This window comes from Eutrigla gurnardus (assembly GCF_963514095.1).
Source record: "Eutrigla gurnardus genome assembly, chromosome: 1".
NCBI classification, from domain to species: domain Eukaryota; kingdom Metazoa; phylum Chordata; class Actinopteri; order Perciformes; family Triglidae; genus Eutrigla; species Eutrigla gurnardus.
In genome coordinates this window covers 24,582,883-24,604,500 of record NC_139915.1, presented here as the reverse complement: position 1 = coordinate 24,604,500, position 21,618 = coordinate 24,582,883, and the positions used below count along the sequence as shown (strand labels likewise).

At 42.9% G+C, this 21,618-nt stretch overlaps 1 protein-coding gene across 2 annotated transcripts in view; it reads left to right on the top strand.

The window, feature by feature from the left end:
• cd276 (CD276 molecule) overlaps positions 1-21,618 on the top strand; it is a 66,507-nt gene that overhangs the window by 2,984 nt on the left and 41,905 nt on the right. For both annotated transcript variants that reach the window (XM_084038700.1, XM_084038701.1), the window contains exons 2-4: positions 4,517-4,612; positions 14,754-15,104; positions 16,704-17,000. In XM_084038700.1, the coding sequence (XP_083894826.1) occupies positions 4,534-4,612; positions 14,754-15,104; positions 16,704-17,000 (727 nt within the window). In that variant the 5' untranslated portion in view covers positions 4,517-4,533. The remainder of the gene's footprint in view (positions 1-4,516; positions 4,613-14,753; positions 15,105-16,703; positions 17,001-21,618) is intronic.

The window sequence follows — 21,618 nt, the reverse complement described above, 5'->3', positions numbered from 1 at the left end:
AGAGAGAGAGAGAGAGAGAGAGAGAGAGAGAGGAGAGAGAGAGAGAGAGAGAGAGAGAGAGAGGAGAGAGGAGAGAGAGAGAGAGAGACGAGAGAGAGAGAGAGAGAGAGAGAGAGAGAGAGAGAGAGAGAGAGAGGAGAGGAGAGAGAGAGAGAGAGAGGTGTGATCCATATGTCATAGGTTTCAATGAGGATGTTTGCCTGACCCCAGGCTGCCCTTATCACATGTTAGTGCAGCTGCATTCTGCTGGCAGGTGCAGCTTCCTAAGGAATGTAGAAGGATGTGGCATTTGCCATTCTGGTTGTGTAGGAAAATTATTTCTGACAGTGGAGAGATAATGATGTTATTTGACGTTGTGCGAGATGCTCTCTCTCACTTTTCTTGTGTGTTGTGATTGCATTGCAGTTTGGCAGTTCATTGCTATTATTTCATCTCCATATAAATACATATAAATATATGTCAAGGCTGCCATGAGATAAAGGTTACTCTAAATTGGCTCCCGTGGCTTGACAAAAGCAGGAAGCTGCATGCTGTTGTCTATTATTGGATTGCGGTATGACTCCGATACATTGCCTTGTGTGGCCGGTGAATTTGAGTTTCAGTAGTTAAAGGAAGTTGTCAAGTAAAAACTTTCTTCTCTTCGTCAGTTTGATGAGCTGATATGTAATTAAACCAAGTAATGCTACTAAAGGGACCATTTCCCTGCATGGAGTAAATTCATCCATCCGAGTGCTTGCTCAAATTCTCACCACTGCTGGCCATATGGATGGAAGGCTCACTTTGCTCCCATGATAGTCCTTTTGTTTTGACCGGTGTCTTCCAGGTGGGAAATGTCCCCTATAGCCACGGGTTGAATGATTCCCAATGGTTTAAGGAGCTTGGCAATGGTGCCGGCCATATGCCACATGAGACATTTGAGCAGAAGGTCGAGTCAGATTCATTATATTAAATAGTGTTTCAGAATGGCCTTGTCATCCAGGAGAGGAGTGGACTCAAGAATGGTAGTGTCTAATGTGACAAATTGTCAGATTTACTCGAAAGAATACTGCAATGGTACAAATGACCATTGGCAAAATAGTAAATCTTAATGTTCTGTGATACTCCACATTCATTTCTCTTTTCGTTGACCTCAGTAAGAAACTTAATAATCCTTAGCGCAGTGTCAAAATGAAATACACTGGTGATTATGGCTCAACAGCTGCCGACCAATCACTAAAGGAAATCCAAGACATTCAGACTCTCAAACCGTCTTCAGTGACCGTTTCCTTTAATGCCTCTTCAATTTAGAGTGTGCACCGTTATTTTGTTAATAACTTAAACAGCATTGAAATCCGAATAAAGAGCAGCAATAATTCTGAGCCACAGGTGTAATATAGTGACGGAATAACATTGGCTTTTCAGAAAAATGCAGCCTTTTAAAGTTTAAGTTCATTGTATCATTATTTTCTTTAGGTTGCGAATAGCAAGTGTCGGCTTGTTTTGATCTCTGACAATGAACTGAATCGTTAAAGTTGAATCGTAAAATGAAAGGAAGAAAAAAGGCATTTGCCTGCCGTCATGGGTTGGTTAAGTACTTGAGTCATTGAGGAAAATACCCTTTGATGGCTTCCTGGTGTCTGGATAACACAGACAGAGTCTGACCTGTGGTTTGGTGTGTTGGCACATTTTTATTATTTCATACTATTCTCAGGACACTGTACGGCCTATATTTCACTGAATATTTATTCACATGTTTGATCATCTGTGCAGTAAATACCCATATTCTCTGTCTCTGGGGGTAAATATCTTGGAGATTCAGATAGTGTTACAAGGGTCTTTTTTATGTTTCCGTCTGGCAAGTTAATGTCCTCTTAAAGTCCAGAGAGCAAATGGTAAACATGCTGTTATGGGAACTTAGTGATGAAGCTGCACTTCTAACCACATCCTCTCTGCTGAAGCCATAAATGGATCCTCATGGAAAACATTTGGTTCAAGCCTGATGTGGAGCTTCAGCTGACAGCAGTATAATCATTCATTGTAATAAATATTTCAGTGTATTTCTATACATCCAAAACTTTTAAAAACTAATCTTGACATATATCAATATCATATCAATATTGCTGAATGTGACACTAGAAATCTGATAGGGCATATGTGTTGTCATTTCCCTGGTTTTAAAGGCTGAATTACAGTAAAGTCATGTGATTTTCCGAACTTACCAGACTGTTCTAAATTTGCCTTTCCCCACTTAATAATTATATCCGCATATACCGATGAACTGAATCAATTGTGATGAATCATTGTGTGAATATTTTGAAAAACCCAGTGGTCTACCTGTATCGTGGCAATATCGATATCAAGGTTTTGATCATCCAAGTGGTTACTGTAAATGATGTATAGGAAGTGGAAAACTGATTTGAAAAGCACCATTAAAGGTGGATAAATGTTAAAATAAAGAGTGTGGATACAGAAAACAGAGACACACAATAGATGCGTCAAACAACTGCGTTTACTACTCCCTGTGGTCTTAAATGCAGTTGTTTTAACAACAGAAGCAGAAATAAAGCTTTGTAAGTGAAAGCATTGTGTATTCACAAAGTTTAAATGGATGAAAATGGAACATTTTGCGGCCAAACTAAATCATTTAACTCATTCAGCTAGACTTCGACAATGGTAGTGGTAATAGACCATTGTGTTTGTTTAACAGCCACAAAAAAGAGATGGAGAGGCTAGTTTTTACTGTTTTCTATTCTTCACTGTAAACAGTACTTAAGATAGAAAACATTTCCACACAAGTAGCATTTTAAAATATATTTGATTTTATTTGAACAACTTTATTCATCCCAGAGGGCAGTTCTGTTCAGCAGTATATAATATATGTTACGGTTAAAACAGAACTGCTGAAGTCTCTGGCTGCTACCTTCATGTTCTTTTCATATGTTGCTACCTGGTTGACTCGCCATCATACCTGTATGGGAAGCTGTTGCATTTTATGATGTGTGTTGTTCACAAACCTATAAAGATACTGGATGTTTAGCTCCACACAAATATTCCCATGTGTATGTGTAGGAGTGGAAATTTGGTGACTCCCAGTGGTAGTTTAAAAAAAGGACACCTTCGATGAGAGCAAAGCACTTGGTATCAACACACCGGATCTGAACCAGGAACGCTGAATGGGCTGAAACGCAACACATGGTCTCCTCAAGATTGTTTTTTATATTATATTTAAATCGGAATCAGATTCATTTGAAATATACAAATTCAAAAGCCATGATATTCCTCGCCCAGTTCTCACACACTGCTCGGGGCACAGACAGCTGCCTCCTGGATGTTTATAGAGGAATTTAGAGCGCGGTCTGACAGGAGGACATAGATAACTCACCACAAGAAAATGAGTGTCAAGAACAGAAAGGAAGCAGAACCATGTGCTCTTGTGCTAAGGCATGATGTCACACCAACTTAGTTATTGACTGGTGGTAGAATGTTGCACACATCATTTCGGATTAAGGTGACGAGGCCTGCAATGTCTGTAGAATCTTTCAAGATATGGTTGTTGATAGGGTTAAAACTTACTTAAAATGCTCAATCTGTTTTATTATAGAATAGTCTCCTCCCCCTCTCTTTCTTTCTCTCTTTTTGTGTTTCTATTTTTGTAATCTACACACTTGCACCCAATACATAACGTGTATCCATCTATGCGTGTCTCTTGCTTTATGATATTATAATAATATAAAAATATCCTAATGAGTTTGGTATTATTTATGCTAAGAAACCTATGTGGAAGACAGAATAGCTAGCTACCAAATAGCTTTGCAAACGACATGCAACGAGCAAACATTGGCACTGTGAAGCCAAAAATGATTTTGCTTTTCTCTTTGCTGTTGTACTGCCGTTATTCCCAATTATTTCTAATAGTTGACTGTAGAACAATGACTTCTTATCAATGAAGTTTTATCTAGTTTTATCAAAAATAGAAATACAAGTCGTTTTTGTCTCCACAAACCCAGATACATATTGTGACCAATCTCTCCGAGAATAATGCCTCATAAATATTTCATGCGCGGTAGAGTGGATGTAGACGGGGAGAGGATACTTTTCTCTGTCTCCACTCACTTCTAAAGTAGTGTTTTCCCCTGAAAAGAAGAGAGAATGATTTGGTTTGCCTGTTTCCTGTCAACTTTGGAAGTCCCCATTTGTCATCACAGCTCCACTCCCTCTGAAAGAAAAAAGAAAAAGCTTTGAGCAGGCCAGAGAAAAGACTGAAATAGTCACCTTCAGACAGCATTTCAGATAAGGTTGTAAATCTCCCAAACAATCTAGACTACCAAATAGACCATACTTCATGACACATGTTGGATTATTTCAAACCCCACCCACTGGAGAGACTAAGCAAGCTGAAAGTGAAACATCAGGGACATGTGTCCTCGCTCACTCCTTAATCACCCGTCTATCCACACATCTTATTTTGCTGTACTATTGTGTTCCATGTTAATTCAGTCATCCTCCTCCGCAGACATCTGTGTTTTTTTCCCCGCAGAGCTGTGTCTGAAGAAGATGACCTGCGGTTCGAATCCACCCTGGAAGACCATGCTGTCCCTACTGCTTCCCGCAATGCTGGCCATCCAAGCTATGGGTGGGTGTCGCCCCTGTCTTATGCCCTGCCATTAGATCATAGTCACCGCAGTGGGAAATGCCTGTTAAACAATATGCCCTGCAGGGCCTATTAGTCTTCCCCATCAAAGCCTTCGCTGGGCAAAACAACAGTTCAGATGAGGCTACTCCCAAAAATAATGTGCCAATAGTTTGAAAGTTTAAAACCCTCCCTGTTTAAACTCTCATCCATCCAGAACATATTGACATAGAAAATATTCTTATTTATATAAACGTCCTGCCTCGGGATAAAAAGACATTTAAAGTTGAGTTATAACTCTATGATATGGGATTTTTTTGAAATATATAATATAAATAATCTTTTTTGGAATAGTTCAGATTGTAAAACAAATGGTTTTGACCTTTTCCAGATAGGTGAGAAATATAGCTCAAGGCTAGGGTGAGGCCCACGCTGAAAAAGTGCTGGAAGTGCGGTTTTTCTGCTGTGACTCAGGGAGTGTGACGTGGAAGTCATCCTCTTATATTTATAACGCTGGGGAAGCTGTGTGGTGGTTGATGTTGCAACTGAGGATTCATAACTTGCACGCACTCAAAAGTTTTACTTCTGTAGAAGTGGTGCTCGAAGAACAACTTGTGTCATCATAAAAAAAGAGACAAATAGCCTATGCAGGCTTGATAACGTCTCAAGACACGGCGAATAAAAGAATGGAATTGGGCATGTCAAAACAGCTTTCAACAGTGCGTATATTTTAACGCTCATTTCCCAGTCGTGTGTGTGGCTGACACATAATGTAAATTAAAATCTCATAGCGGATGATATTCCTTTGTATTAATGTGTCGCCTGAAGGCGGAGGAGGAGGAAATCAACCCTGAAAGGTTTTCTCTGCATGCCAGAACTGGACATACTTTGGCAAACCCACAAAGTTCACAAAGAACTTTTATCGTCCAAAACACCATCATTTAAAAATAACTATATTGTGCCTTTTCCTGCTCTCTGGTTGAGCTCACACAACCTCCTATCAGCCATCAGTGGCACATTTCAATCTTGACTCAGTGGACCCAAGTGTCCTCAGTGGTTCATTAGGGACCTATTCTCTCCCAGCACAAATGGGCCCGCGGCCTGCTCATTACTGGCTATGTGGCATCCACTAACTCGCTCCTCTCACCGGGAGGGAAGAGGAGGAGGAGGTGTCAGGGACTGATGGAGCTCCTTAACTCACGGGTAATGGGCTATTGTAGCTCCCACAATGATTCAGTTTCTGTCTGCTAACTGGAGCACTAAGTGAATTAGTTGGAGTCTAGTTTGATGCTACAGTCTGCATATGTGACACCATGATGATACAAAGGCACCGCATGCCGTGTGGCACTTATGTAATTTAGTGTAATATCTGTAACTTCAACGGCTTCAAAAGAGTTCCAGGTGCATCTCAGAGCAACAAATTCAATTGGACTTAATTTTTATTTCTGTGTTAATTCATATATTGAGTGCAGTAGCGTGCACTTGATAACATCGTGTGCTGACAAATTAGTGCAGTCCTTTTTTTTTTTTTTTAAACCAGACAACAGTAATTATCTGGGTAACTAATTAAAGGTCAGTTTGGTTGCCTTTGATTTATAAACAGCCATGTTTTGCTTCTGCTGGTCACTCAAACGGAAACCTACAGACGTGTGTAATTATATGAGTGTGTGTGTGTGTCTGTGTGTGTGTGTGTGTGTGTGTGTGTGTGTGTGTGTGTGCCGATATGATTCAGGGTCTCGTAGGTCTCCAGCTCCCTCGCTGGGATTACAGGCTGTAATCTTCCCTGTATTCAGCCGTGTCATTGCTCGATAACTCCTGCGAGTGCCCATATCAGTAGACACGATTACGCTCCGTGGTCTCTGACAGCACACTTCCTATCGTGAGAACAGTATTTGTGGAAGAAAAACACAAGGACGGCACACGACACAACACTGTCATCTCGACGCAGCAACATTGACTCTGTGGCTCCCAGCTGTATCCTGACTCAGTAGTCAGATGATGGATCGTTCTCTGTGAAACCTCTCCCTGATGTTGCTCGTTCAGCACTCTACAGCTGTTGTGTCACTGCAGCAGTGAAGTGGCGTGTCTGTAAGGGGTTTGTTGTTTTTGTGCTCAGACGCACTATTGAGGAAGCCAAAGTAGAGAAAGATGTGCGAAGCAAACCCAGTCTGGCCCTGACCCTTGACCCTGCTGGTTGCTTACCAGGCTAAGCTTTATTTTTTAACCACACTTATTATAACCCATAGTGGTTATAAATGTCAGCAAAATGTGTCAATGTGTCAATGTGTCAATGTATATACAGTAATGACTGAGCCATACCAGTAGCATCCTTGGCTCTCTCCAGCACAGCACACAGCAGTGTCAGCCAGTAGCTAATTGCTTGTTGTCATATTCTCTGTTCCGTTAGCACACACTGATGCGCAAGCTCGCCGCGTGCACCTCTTAGCACCCAAACAACGAAAGAGAATTGTATTTATGCAAATGCAGAAATGGAAAGCTGACCCGATTTCCCTCTCAGTGATGGGAGCTGTAGGTAATGCAAATTAATTAGCACAATAGGATAGATTGCATAGTCGTCGGCAGGCACGCATTACTGGCATGGCTCCCGAGTTTGAAAGCAGTCCGCTTGTGCCGGCATCTCTGGTGTACTTTTTAAAGGTCTGCTAACTATGAATGCCCTCTTCCTGTCCTCCTTTTCTCTTCACAGCAATTGATTCTGCAGAGAGGGGACACTTTAGCCTGTGCAGAAATTCAATTTAGGGTTATTACCCCATATCAGGGATGTTCTTGCTAATTTGATTGCGTCCAGTGAAGTATCCTTTTAAAAACAATCGGGGACAGGCTCAACAAAGATTGGTTTCGCCGCAATGCATACATAATGACCAGTCTCTCTTGGCCTGCCTCTGTCTCACCATTTCCCAGCTCTTCTTTTCCCTCACAGTGCGCTCATTGAAACAGAGTGCATTACCCAACAAGCACCTCATGATTATTTCAACAGGTCCTAAAAATGCTGCCTTGTGGGATCGTTAAAAAATTGATATGGTTAATATGCCGAGATTGCAGTTCTGGAGGGGATGAGGGGCCCGGAGCCATATGTGGTGTCTGTCGTTGTGTCTAGTGGGCTGTGATGGATGGCTTGAACGGATGCTGATCTGTGCTTGGAAGGCATCACAGCCACCAACTTGCCGAGAAAGCAGATCTGCCGCTGACACGGGGAGACGCCCACCTCCGGGGTGTTGCCTCGGTGGCGTGGCGGCGGTGATGTCAGACACAGGGGCTCTGTCATTGAGACGACAAACAGCTGGCGACAAACTGACCCGTGCTTAACCTAGCATCGCTCCTGGTGCATGAAACCATGAATCAGCAGCGGATATGAGTCTGTGAAAGAGCTTAAAAACATCATAAGTCAGCAGATGGAAACACCTGCCTCATCAGAGGGATGAAAAAGAAAACATCCTCATCATCTTTCTGGTCCACTCATCCTGGCTTCTCTGTAATGATGAGCATATGCCATTATGAGAAATCAGCTGCACTCGGGTCACATCTGATCTCATGACCATCCTGTTACCTAGCGATGTTTCCTTGTACGCTGCCCCGCTCCTCCCCTTTCCATCACCAGCCTCCCACTCATCAAAGGCTCTCCGTCTCTCAGGTTCTTAAGCCAGAAACTTGTCCTTATCTGCCCACTGTTCTCCAGCTGGCACCGTTATCTGACCACTGGCGCCCATTAACAGGTTATTGACGGGAAATGAGATGGCATGCACATATGAAAGGAAGCGAGACAGAGGGGGTAGAGATAGGGAGCAAGAAACAGAGCGAAAAGGGAAAAAAAGAGAAAATAGCACAATAATGAGTCCCATTCTTGATTTATGACACTGCTGAAAATAAGCAAGTCAGAGTCCTGGTCTTCCCTATCTGCCATCACTTGTATCGCTCCCTGAGTGAGGGCACTCACACTCCATGATGAGTTCCTGGAGCAAAAAAAATGGGAAAGGAAGAGATTATTTCCAGGGCTTAATGTTTAAAGTGACCCTTTAACACTGCAGACAGCTTTAAGACTCACTTAATCTCATCCATATTGTGCCTCTTTCACTGAGGGGCCATTTAAAAAAAAACGCTGCTCAAGACACGGACTCTTTTTCCTGGATTGCTAATTTTGAACCACGTCATGCTTACTATGCACACACTCCCATCGCTTGCCTAATGTTTTCCAGATGCTGATTTTTTTCCCCCCCAAATCGCACCATTATGGACATCTACATCTGCTCCATGAAATCAAAAGCTAGCTTTCCCCTCAGACTCTTACAGGGATTGTTATATCATGAGAATAATCATATGAAAGGGCTCATGGATCCTTTGATGTTCAGGTGGTGCAAAATGTCCAGAATGAAAATGTGTTAAGCTGCAGTTACATTCTTCAACAGAGGGGGGCACTGTTGTAAAGGCATAGTTCTCCTGCTTGTCTTGTAAACCCTTCTGTCATTGCAGTTTGTTAGTATTGCACCTGTTTACTTTACTGTGTCAATACTGCCCACTCCAGTGATAGGATTTGCATTTTGTCACATTAATACTTACTCCGGCAGGGTTTTAGATATACTCTTTAAACACGTGTACTTATTGTATTTAACAAATGGTTCCACTCATTGTGTAAATAACTTAGATCACCATCACCATCTACGTCTGTGAGGAGATTCTGTGAGGTGCTAATCTTTGGGTGGCTGTTGTCATCCAATTCCATGGAGTGTAGTTGGAGTGAAGTTGCACTGTTTATTGAGCTGGAAGGCCCTAGATTTTGTATTGCATTGCACGTTAAACTGTGTGCGTGAAGGTAGCTGCAAAAAAATACTTACTTGAACATTTGTGCTTGCCGATTGTGTGTGTTTATGAGTCGACCTGTGTACCTTTTGTACCAGGGTTGTGTACACATGTGTATTTGTTTATTTGACTGTTGTTGGTCATGCTGATGGGAACCTCTCTGCTCCAGAGCAGCTTTGTAACAGCATCTCCATTGTAGTGTCAGAGTACTTCGTGTCCAATTCCTCAGACAGTGTGTTGCTGTCAGGAGTCCTACAGGTGTGGAATATCAATGTGTTCTCTGGCCTGGTGGTGTCTCTTTCTGCATGAAATTGTGTGTGGGAAGGTGTGTTTGCACGACTGGATATAATGAGTTCTATATGAGTTTATTGATCACCAATTCTGCTTACTGATGATAGCTAATGCTAACTAATACTTTTACTTGTACCAGTTTCCTTTTTCGAGCAGCACAGTGGGAGACGTAGGCGATCCATTGTAATACTTAACACTTCTTGTTACTGCTTCTGCAGAATGTCCAAAGTCATTCCTCCCTTGTTGTTAAGTCAATAAACAACAGCAGAAATGGAATAACCATCGTTTTAAAATGTGATTCGCACTCGTACATAACTGATCATTTTTGGCATGAGCGTGATTCGTTTTTGAAATGCGGAGAATTTTTTTTTTTCCTCCAGAAGGGATGAGCTAAAAGAGTTGTGCAGTGATCAACAGTTTGATACAACTCACTACCACTGGAGCATGGCTTAGCTCTAGCAGGACTCATGTCTAAGGATATAAATGAAGGATGATCAAAAGAATAATTTCAGCCTCTGAGAAAGCAGGTCTCAGGTCCTCTCTGTTGAATTTGTTAAATTTGAGTATTGTAGACTTGAAATGTGGCTATGGAAAGTTTTTTTTTATTGAATTTTTTTTTTATCACAGTTAATGGATTCCAAATGTGAACAGTTTTCATAAAAAACTTGCTGCATATTCCACTTATCTGCTGTCCTTTTGGGTTTTCAAAATCCAGCTAAATGCAGTTGCTATCTGGGCATAGTTGCCCCCCCAAGCTTACAACGTTTATTTTTTCCTACTTAAATTGTTGTCAATCTCTATTGGAATTGTTAATGCGTTTATGTTTAGGCATACAACGATATGAAAAATTGCGCAATAAAATCCCATATCGTCCCATCCCATCCTTACCTGTGTTTGTCTGAAACACTGTGTCCTTGCACATGCCTTTGTCAGCCCTTTGTTGACTCACATTTGTGTCTGCAGGATAAGAAGTTAAAAAGATTCACTGTAAAATGAGTAAATAGAATAGGATGAATTTATCTGCACATTCTGCTGTGCCACACATTTGCCTGCAAGCAGTGCACATTTGAGTGATGGGACGAAAGTGAGAGAAGAACAACTCTCCAGTACCCAGTCAACACTTGCCATTTCAGTTTTATTTACAAAAATTACGCATTGTGCCTGTATTTGCATCATTTTGGTGAGTTACTTTGTGGTCTGTTAATTCATATTTTAGCTCAATGCTTGCTTGCTATATTCATTTTAGTTAAACTTCACCGATTTTTATGCATTTGTTTTTGTCTTGGTTTAGCACCTTTTAAAATTCCCCGACATTTTAATTCCTTGCATGGTATCAGAACAGTAAGTCAGATTTTTACAAAGCATAAAGTTGCCAAATACAAGAATAATAAGCTGGGCATAAAATATATATTAAGTGCTAATGTACAATTATAACAAAAATACCAATATGATGGAATACATGTAAAGTGATTTTATTCTTACTTGTTTTTATTGATAGTCTATGCATGCCTGACATTCACTCAAACAATTAATAATTCAAAGTTATATTATGTATAGATAATATTATGCTACTATAAATAAATCATAGAACTGGTCACAGATGGGTTGACAGACTCACAGACATTTGATTGTTCCCATTAATGTCCCAGTAGGCTTTGCCACAATACCAGTGCCCCAGAACTAGCATATGTAAATGACATGTAGTCATTATTGATTTGTTATTATTACTGTTTTATTGCTATATACGTACAAATATACGTTAAAATATCTACCGTAAAAATGATTCAGTTCATGCCAACACCGTAATGCCTTACAGCATATGTTGTTTGTAGTGATATACATAGAATCTGAAGTGCATCCCAGCTTTTGATATCATCTGTTCATCTGTTTCCTTAATTGTAAAACCAACGCAGGTATGCTGTTTTCTTTGATTTAAGGTTTGCACATCAAACCAGTCAAATAACTGCCATCTACATAACAAGATCGACTGGCGAAGGCTAATGATCTCATTCCAGTTCTCAGATGTTGCGCACGTACTATATTTTATAAGTGAACATTTTTATGTTGGTGTGTTTATGTTCACTTACCTATCTGTATCTGCCAGGGTGATGTGATATCACTGGATTTTATTTACCAACAGCCTCGCGAGTCACCCTGCAAGCACCCTCCCTATAAAAGCTGTGATCCTCCTATTTGCTGTCTGCCTGCATCCCACGCTGTCTCAGTCTCACACTCAGCCTCCGTCTTCACCTCATGTGCCTAGCGAGCATCGGTTCACTGCACATATACCGTCATAGAGGCAAAGCTCGTAGCACCCATGCCTCGCTCACCTGGGGAACGCGCGCTGGAAGGAGGTGGAGATAGTCTTGAAAGTAGAGTGGAGAACAGTGTGAAGATCATTTGCAGCCTTTTCTCACCAGCCCCTCTGCTTTGCTGCTAAGCGGGGCCCGTTGCCAGCGCTTCGCGAAGGCTGTAATGAGTTTATTTCATGTCAGCTGTGAAAGTGCCCGTCTCTGTCTCGCAGGCACTCAAACAGAGCTGAGGCCCATAAACACAAAGTGCAGTGTGTAAATCCCCACAGCCTGACGTCTCCCAGCCTGCCCTCTATGGCTTCTGAGCATCTCTTTATCGAGAGGGAGAAGGGAGAGGCGAGATCCCCACTTACCCATGAGAAGACACTGCAGGCCTGGCTTCAAGGCGCATCCCCCTCCTCGCCAAAGCCCACTCGTGTTGTCATCTTTAACCTCCACTGCTTACACTTGTCTCTTTAGAGAATGCATGTTTTTTCATGTCGAGAGCAGACCTGAGGAGAGATGATCAAACAGTCGGCTACCATACCGAGCGTGCGGTTGGGTGTAAACAGCAGATCACAAACAGCCGTGTGAGCATTCGCCTTGGCTCGTGATATTTCACCTCTGACGAATAGGACATCAGATGTGAGCTTTTTTTCCATGACGTCAGCTGGCCTAGCGTGCCCTCCTCTCTTGTCCAGTCCCTCCTCGATGCAATGCAAAATGCTCCCATTGAACTCTCTTTCCAAGTGCGGGTCGGTGTCTCTACACAAGGACCCCGTGTTGAGCTCCGTCCTCCCGGGGCCTTAGCACGAGTGGTAGGTCACTGGTTAAAGAAGCTGTGGGGGGAAAATAGGAGCAAGGCAGAGATGTGGAATTAGAAAGGGGAGTTTCTGTCTCTCTCTCTCTCTCTCTCTCTCCTCCCTGACATGGCTTCGGTCTGTGTTGAGGGATTAGTGTGTGAGGCTCCACCACAGCCACTTCCTTGGCTTGCTTCCAGATATTATCTTTAAGTGTGAGCTCGATGCCGGCCTCTCTTTTCCTCCATTTCCCTCTTTCCCTTCCCCCTTCCTGTATGAACTCAGTGATGTGAGTCATCCCAGGCTGCTCGGGGAGTGATTTAATTGCTCTCCCTTCTCCTCCTTCAACATGCATGTCTCGGAGAGGGCTGTCACTGACCCTCCACTCCCACAAAAAAAACACCAGCAACCTATTCATTACTGCAAAGGTTGGGCCACCTCCAAAGACAGCATAAATACACACTCCAGAAATCTGCTCGGTTGTTCCCTATTGATGGCGGCACAATACCGCCCGCTCCTGCCATGCATTGCCCTGTTAACTCTTCGGTATTGTTTGCCATGCAGTAGCCCAGCTGAGTGAATGTGGGCACAATACGGGGGGATAGAACCCCCCCCACAGCACCAGAAGAGGTTTTGTAATCACAGTAAAGGGGGGAAAAAAACCTCTCTGCTGTTGTCACCATGGGGGTCAGAGAATTGTGTGGCTGGCACATGGTTTGTGTGGAGGCTTTGATTCGCTCCAGGTCCAAACTGTGGAGCAACATTTTCATCAGAATAAAGCAATGTCCCATGGTTGTTTCCCTGATGTTTTTTGTTTTGGTTTTTATGTGATGCAATATTTGAGAAGGAAAAAAAGGTCTTGAAAGCCATTCATCGCTTAAATGTTTCGATTCTATAATTCATTATTTAATACTTTGCATTTAAAAAAAAAAGTATACTCACTCTGCAAGGCTTTTCATGAGCAATTTTGGCACCAGCATCCCAGTTTTGATGGGGCATTAATGGGGTATTTTGACAGCAATCTGTGCATTTTTCTGTACCACTTCTCTGCACTTATGAGGTCAGTCAGTAGGTGGCACTGTTCCTACAGATGAGCAGGTTGTTTGGGTGGGATGTGGAGAGGCTAACTTGTTCGGAATGGCTGAATGTGATTGAAAATAGGTCTGCCTTGACGTAGCAATACCCAACCATATATGAACCCGCTCAATGAAAGAGGGAGGTAGTCAGACATATCTCCTTCACACCAAAGTGATTCCTCATTGACGCTGATAGACAGAGCTTAGAAAGGGGTGAGAAGGCTAAAATGCTACTGTGATTATAACAATTAGAGAGGCTGAGCATAAAGTAGAGTGCATTGCTCCAGGGGCCGACTGTTCTTTTTTTTTCTTCTTCTCTCCCCTGTGATACTGTGTCTCAGAGTTGTATAAGAGCAGACAGAGATCAATGGAGAATGCTGACTCTTGAGGATACTATGGATGTACTCTACACTGCCTGAGATGCTCACTAATCCAGAATGATTATGTAGTGTACTCTTTGCTCTTGGCCTAGTCTAGGCAAACGGTACAAATAAGCGCACACACAGACAGATGCACAGAAAAATTAGCTGCTGTCGAATAAAAGCGTTTGGTAAGAAGCAGAGCAACAGAGCAAAAGTATGCACTCAGAGTTTTGTTGCAGTTACCCCCCCCCCCCCCCCCCCCCTTTAGATTTAATAATCAATAGCAATAAAGTCATACAGATGCTGCTTCCATTGCTGTTTCAGTTTTTTAACACATTCAAATTGGAGTAGGTGTTAGTCTGTCACGTTTCAACTTTCAGTGAGTAGTATATGTTTATACTAGACCTGGTCCTCTCTAAGTAGATAAAAGCACATTTTTGTTTTATCGTTTTTAAGGGATTATTCTTTTTAATTAATACCATGCATATGTCCCACCTCTTCTCTTATAGCTGTGTTGGAAGTGCAAGTCCCAGAGCAGCCAGTGGTGGTGCTGCACGGCATGGATGCCACACTCAACTGCTCCTTCAGCCATGCCAACCCCTTCAACTTGTCTGATCTGAGCGTCTTCTGGCAGTTGACCGACACCAAACGCAGTGTGCACGGGTACTGGGGTGGACGCGACCAGCTGGCGGACCAGGCCGAGAGATTTGCCAACCGTACCAGCCTGTTCCCGGCCCAGCTGGGCCTGGGCAACGCGTCCCTCCTGCTGAGCAGGGTGGTGGTGGCTGACGAAGGCAGCTATACCTGCTTCGTCAGGGTCCAGGACTACAGCAGTGCTGCTTTGCTGCTGCAGGTGGCTGGTGAGTCAAGCTTTGACGGTAATGACACGTGTAGGAACAGATGCACACGCACATGGTCGCTTATGACCAGTGGCGCACAGAAAGTAGATCGACACGATCACAAAAAAATGCTGCCTTAATCAGGGATGGATCGCAGATCACCCTAAGTACATTACATCTGTCGCATTGCTACTCCCTATGTTACAATGGTCACCTGTATTACTCCTGTTAAATGCTTGAAAGTGCAATAGAATAATAATTGTCCCCCGAACATATTCATGCTGTTTTACTGCTTAATGTTTGTGATGTCACACTTTGAATTGATTGTATTGAAAGTGATTTGACCTCGCCACTTAAACACACATATACTCTAATAGTATGCAATTAAATGTATTATACTATTACCTATGGAGAAGGTGATTTATGATAATTTCTTCTCACGCTACATGAGTAGGTGATAAATAGTTTCCTCAGGGCTGTTTTTGGTCAATAAGCTCTGATTGTGGACTGTCATGGTCAATATGTGCTGACTTTGATTATTAGCTTGCGTTACGGTCAATCAGCCATCACTAACATCTTCTCTGCTTGCGGACCACAATGCTCACGTTCACAACCAAGAGCCTTCATTATTTATAATGATACCGTGTGCCTTTCCTTCCGTCTCCCATTTCTATATCTGTTGTGAGATTGTCACTGTATTCTCCAAGGATGAATGTGCATTAGGCAGTGTTAATGAATAACATTTTTTTTTCTCTTCTCCTGGCTGGGGAGAGAGAAAACAATGTCTCCAACAGTGACAAATTGGTTCCATTTTATGCATTAGATTTATAGATGTTCTATTTTCAGCCCAACATTTACAGTTTAACATTGTAGAATTCCTTCATGCCGCGCTGGAAGAAAATTAAAGGATCCCTCGATGGAAATCCGTCAGCTGTCAGTCAAACAGCTGGGGAAGTTAGTCTGAATCCTTCTTTGTGTTGATAGTCCACTTTTCAAAAAAAGCAGTGCGGGTAAACTTATTTCATCTCGCCCTCAGCTCCACCCCATTGTTTGCTGTGCAATGATTGGTTCGGGGAATACGGCAGCCTATTTCCCCGCCGCCTCTATACTCTACTTTGTTTGAGCTCAAGGGATTGGGGAAGCGTGATTTCAGCCAAGGCGGACGATTCACCCCCTCACCTCCACCCTGGGTGCTCTTTCCCATGCTACCAGCTGAGTCGTCCCAAATTTCTGGGCCTGCCAGTTATATCCTAGGCCAGCCCACCTCCACCTCCCGGCTTGCACCGTATTCCCTTTCTAGGAGTGGCTCGGTGCTTTGAGTCTCTGGAGAGAGCTGCGTTAAGACTGGAGGGATGCAGCATCAGAATGTGCCACAGATGCTGTCTGTGTCTGTGGGATCTTAAGCACTGTGTTATGCTAAGCTCCCTAAATATAATTAAGAATTTAATGGGAATCATGTCAAACAGTTCCCAGGGTGACTCTCGCTGCAGAGAATTTAACTAAATTCAGAATGTGTCTGCTGCTCCCTTGTCCCGTTTTCATCCTCACCCGCCCCATACCCCTCTACCACCACCATCCCCTCCCCTCATCCTCTTTGTGTGTATTCTCCCATTGTTTCAGCGCCATACTCCAAGCCTATAGTGACTTTGGAGCCTGAATCCAACCTGCGACCTGGCGATGAGGTCGCGCTGACTTGTGTGGCCTATGGTGGTTATCCTGAAGCTGGCGTGATATGGCAGGACGGGGGCGGGCGCAACCTGACGGAAAATATCACCACATCATTGGTGGCCAATGAGGAAGGGCTGTTCACCATGACCAGCGTGCTGACGGTCGTGCTGGAGCCCAATAGCACATACAGCTGTGGACTGATCAATCCACTACTCGGCGAGGAGGGCTACGCCTTTGTCACAATCACAGGTGGGTGTCAGTCTTCATCTATCTTTCTCTATAAATGGCTTCTAGGTCTTTCCAGTGAACATTGTCACCTTCATTCTGGTGGAAATAAACAAGCTAAGATTCACTGCCTGCCTGCGGTGTTTGAATGTTGCCAGCTCAGGCAAATCTTGTTTTCAGTCATGCATAAGCAGAGTTTCTTATTAAAGTCTGGTATGCTTTTGGGAATCAATCCATCAATCAAATTTTATGTGGTGGAGACTTGTTCTTTGTCTTTCTGAGTCTTTCTATTTCTTGCCAAGTGTAACAGTTCAGCTCCAACGAAATGAACGAGAAATAATGAAATGTCCAATTATGGTTCAATAAGCACAACCCTTCAATTCTTGTGCATCGTTAAATTACATCAGCGGGCGATAATTTCCCTGAGAATAGTTAAATAGCTATTTATCACATAATTCAAAAGGCAATACAGTAATAAAAGATTGTGCTAGATGGAGTGATTGGTGTTCAGGCAGCTGTCCGAAGGAAATGTTTCCTGGTTGTTAGATCTTGAGCTGGATGTGTGACAGTGCTTATATGGGTCTAATGGTCTCCCCAACCTGCCCACCATCGCCCACCCACCACCCATGTACCCACCGGCCCTGCCGGTGTACGCTATGTGTTAAGTGCAAGGAGAATGCCGTGTAAGGTGGGCCAAGGCTGGGTCTCTAATGGGAGCAGCACTGTGTGAAATGGCTCATAAATAAGTAGAGGTGGCCTGTGCCTGCTTTCTGGGCTGGAGCTGGTGCCGGAGCTCGGGCTGTTGAGGCGGAGGTCGAGGCAGAGGTCAGGGAGTGCTGCTCCACTGGGCTGGGAAATGACTGTGCTGTCTGGAAACAGGATGGCCGATTGGCAGTGTGGGCTTGCTGGACGGCTGACGGAGGGTGGCCTTTCTAACAGTTTGGTTGGCCTCTTTGAAAACAGCACAGATAACCAGTCTGATGGACCATTGCAGGAGTGGAAAGGCATTAAACACATAGTGAGAATGAAATATGACTTTAAGGGAAAAGTGGTAAAGTAGTCTGTGACTGCTATTACCCTATGACCTTTGCCGGATTGATGCACTGCTTCAGGTTTGGTAGAAAATGGATTAGATTGTTTCATTACTTTTTGATCTGCGTTTTTTCGTGTCCTCTATTTCCCCTCTACAAATGACAGTGTTGATTGAGTCATCTGGATTGGTAATATTCTTTTTTTTTTTCAGGGAAGGCAATGTGAATTCTTTCATTCCCGAAAATCATACATTTCGAACCAAACCGTTTAAACTCTACAGGTTGCTTCCCCCGATATTTGAAATTTTCGACATTTCAATCTATCCAAAAACGGTTAGTTGTATACCGAATTGAAATCATCGTTCTATTGCAGAGGCTTGGTCTTCAGGGATGCAATAATGTCATCATAGTCCGAAACATTTAAGACTTCTAGTCAGCATGGTTGCCCTTCTGTGCTGTGTAGAGAACAGGCGTTCTACTGTGCACCTTGTCATAGCTTGTGCTCTTAGTGGTTAAAATCACTCCAGGAAAAGGACTAAGAGTCTTAAGTCTCTGTGATGATGGATTGGCAGCATTCTTTTCATTCCATTGTATCTACAGCACAACAACTGCACTGTTTTATTTGGCATCTGCATGGCCTTATCAGTGCCTGATTGTGTCGTGTGGAATGGTAGCCTACTCGATTAAGGCTGACAGGGTTTTTTATTTACCAGCAGGAGTTTGCTTGTTGGGCTATCACCTGGACTGGATCCTGCTTCCATTGTGTATCGGGGACTTGAGCCGGACTGATTGGCTTACCTGCTTGAGAATGCTACTCTGTTTCTTTGTGGTGAGGAGAAACTCCCCGAGGTCTACTGGAGGAGAATTTGTGGACAGCTTTGCCTTTACACAAGAGAGCTATCATCATCATCATCACTGACAATCTTCTTCTTTGACTCGAGAGAGATTTCTTTCCTTCAGCAGCAGGAAAACTCTGTGGAGGGAACTAACAAAAGACTGGAGGGCGTTTTTAGGAAAAGTACAGGAGCTGAAACTTGAAATTCACCCAAGTTTGAAGAGATGAGAAATGGATACAAGGAGATTAGAAAAAAGATAAAGCCATTTGAAAACAACAATAAATCCAACGCAGGAATTGGATATGATGTTTATCAAGCTGGACCACATAGAAAATCAGTACAGGAGGTGAAATATTTCAATTGATGGGATTGCAAATGAGGAAGGAGAGAACTAAAGTGCATCAGAGACAGCAACCTCAGAAACAAGTTCATGAGATTACCAGAATTGGTTCCCGAAACATGCCTGGAAACTTTGTCATGTCTGTCGACTTATATAGGTAATATAGAACAGATGGGGACAAATGTGGTGATGGAGTTGCATTTTATATTCAGGAAGGGATTCAGTTGTTCTATGGAAAGATATTGACATTGAACTGAAATGGGTACAGATCTAAGTTCCATAATGTATGCCTGTTCTAGTTGGTTTGTTTTAGGCAGCGCAATACTAAGGGGAAGGATTTGAATTGAACATGTGAAACTCTAGAGTTACTGACAGATGAAAGTAAGCAGATTGTCCTTCTTGGTGACTTGAATATTGATTGGTTTTCTAGCTGATCGTGTTTTCACTACAGACGTGACCTGTGTTCACAAGCGCTATCAGTGGCAGCTGGATGCAGTGAGCCTAATTTTATTGCTTTTACATAAAGACCAAAACTGTCTGGGGTTGGGATGCATGTCAGGATACAAACATTCTTCCGAAAAATGTCATGGACAAATTAATGAAATTAGTGAATGAGCATGCCTTGCACCGAAATAGATGCAGCATTGCGACATGAATTGATGATAAGTTTTGAGATTGAGATGTGATTTTTGATGGGTCCAAAACACTAGTGATCACTTTGGGGAAGCTAATGGGGATCCAAATAAAGAATAACGGCCTGCTGCTGCCCACTGAGGATGTGCCTTCTGCTGGTGACATTTGAGTTAAGACTTTATGTTATTCATAAATTTCCTTCGTTCACCCATTATTCCAGCGGGGGGCACGTAATTGGGCTCAGCTCAGGCCCACAGCGGTCTCTGCACCTGTTCAACATACCGGAGTAAAAGGAGACAGATACTGGTGCAATAATAATTTTATCAGTCGGTGGATTGCCTTAAAATGAATCTGCAAATATATTGAATTTTTTTGTCATACAGGATGATGATGATTGTGGGAAATTATTTTCACTTTTCATAATTATCTGGTGTTTTAAATACAATCCAAAAATGGGCTGATTACTCAATAATTAAAGCAATATCTAATTGCCACCCTAATGCTGGAAGCATCCAATTCAATATCAGAGCCGTTTATATTGACTTTGATTGTCAGTTCATTTAATCAGAGTGTTGTGGTCCTGCTGGTCCCTTGACTTGAAAAATAAATAAAGGGAATGGTCCAAAGAGATCCAGTCAAAGAAAGTGCCCACTCGCAAAATGGACTGTAAAAGAGACGTTCAGCCAAAAAGCAACGTAGTTACTGAAGTGCGATGAAGTGAAGATTGAAAGAGGGACTGCAACAGGAACAAATCTACAAATATACTGGGGAAAACCCTTAATTACAGTGCGTGGTGATCATGATTTTCAGCAATTGGGTGTACATGAATACCAGCGATTCCTCTGTAGTAGCACCAGCACAGCTTGACGATGGCCCAAGTTGTTAGTAAACACAGAAGATTTACAGTGCTTGTGTGTAGCAATACAAGGGGGCTTGTTTGAAATGGAAATGTATTTGCATTTGTTTACAACAGCTGGTGTGTGCTTAACAGCTTCTGTAATTAATTTTGACCCAGCAGAACTCTTCTGCCTGAGTAGCAGAGTGCTTGAGTTGATTTCCAGAACACACTGGCTGTATACATTTACACACACACACACACACACACACACACACACACACACACACACACACACACACACACACACACACACACACACACACACACGCACACACACGCACACACACCACTCAGGAAGTAGAGAATGCTATTATCAGAATGGGTCAAATCTGCTTAAAATTCTAAATGGACTATGAGAGTGAAGAGAAGGGGAAAAAGCAAGAAAAGGGAGAGGAAGAAAGGGAGGGACGATGGGGGAGGGAGGGTGGGGGGTGGGGTTAGAGAGTGAACAAGTATGTTTAAAATTTCACGTTCTCCCCCAATCTCTGATTGAAAAATTGCAACAGTAATACAAATCTCCCCCAGGCAGAACAGGAGTTAGACAAGGTTAATTTTGAGAAAATGAACCCTTTACACACACTGAGCGGAGCGCTATGTGGGCTGGCATGAGCTGCTCTTTGAGAGTCTGTGTTAAGTCATCCATGTTATTCTAACGGCTTTTATAGTCACCACCAATTTAACTAGCTCACCAGAAGCATCCAGGCTGTCAATAACATATGCACACGCCACATGCACACTATTATCAGGCATTTCAGAGGCTGTTATTTTTATAAACACGCCCCGTGGAGCACTGGTCATTTATTATGCCGAGCTCTGGAATAGGTGGTGTTTTATGTTGCTGGATATTGATAGGTTTTGCAGGAGTGCAGCAAGAATGTGTTGCAGGGAGACCCATAGAAACAGC